The sequence below is a fragment of the Penaeus monodon genome, chromosome 28 (assembly GCF_015228065.2).
Source record: "Penaeus monodon isolate SGIC_2016 chromosome 28, NSTDA_Pmon_1, whole genome shotgun sequence".
NCBI lineage: Eukaryota > Metazoa > Arthropoda > Malacostraca > Decapoda > Penaeidae > Penaeus > Penaeus monodon.
Genome location: NC_051413.1, coordinates 34,990,190 through 34,990,509, shown reverse-complemented (window position 1 = coordinate 34,990,509; position 320 = coordinate 34,990,190). Strand labels below are relative to the sequence as shown.

The 320-nt window shown below is 43.1% G+C and overlaps 1 protein-coding gene across 1 annotated transcript in view; it reads right to left on the bottom strand.

The window, feature by feature from the left end:
* LOC119591552 (tubulin polyglutamylase TTLL5-like) overlaps positions 1-320 on the bottom strand; it is a gene marked incomplete in the record, with an annotated part of 18,965 nt that overhangs the window by 15,318 nt on the left and 3,327 nt on the right. Inside the window, 1 exon segment of the mRNA XM_037940303.1 lies at positions 48-261. Within this exon segment, the coding sequence (XP_037796231.1) occupies positions 48-261 (214 nt within the window).

Genomic DNA, 320 nt, shown 5'->3' with positions numbered 1-320 from the left:
CATTTATAAAAACACATACAAATATCCCACTAAATCCCATTCAGTACCTGATTCACCAGGTAAATCCCCTTGCCCTGTGATGATGCCACAGGCTTTACAATCCAGGTTCCTCTTTCGCGCAGGTGAGTGTCGCAGAAGTCTCGGTATTCAGTGGGTAAAATGAAACTGGTAGGGATGAAGTCAAAGATCTTGACCCCAAACTGCCGCTGCATGCGTTTGATGTTCATGTAAAGCCGGTCCTTTCTTGTGAGTTCTGAGGACCTGTAGGTATTCCAATTTCTCTTTAAATCTTGACTTATAAATGGTGATGGTGATGATGA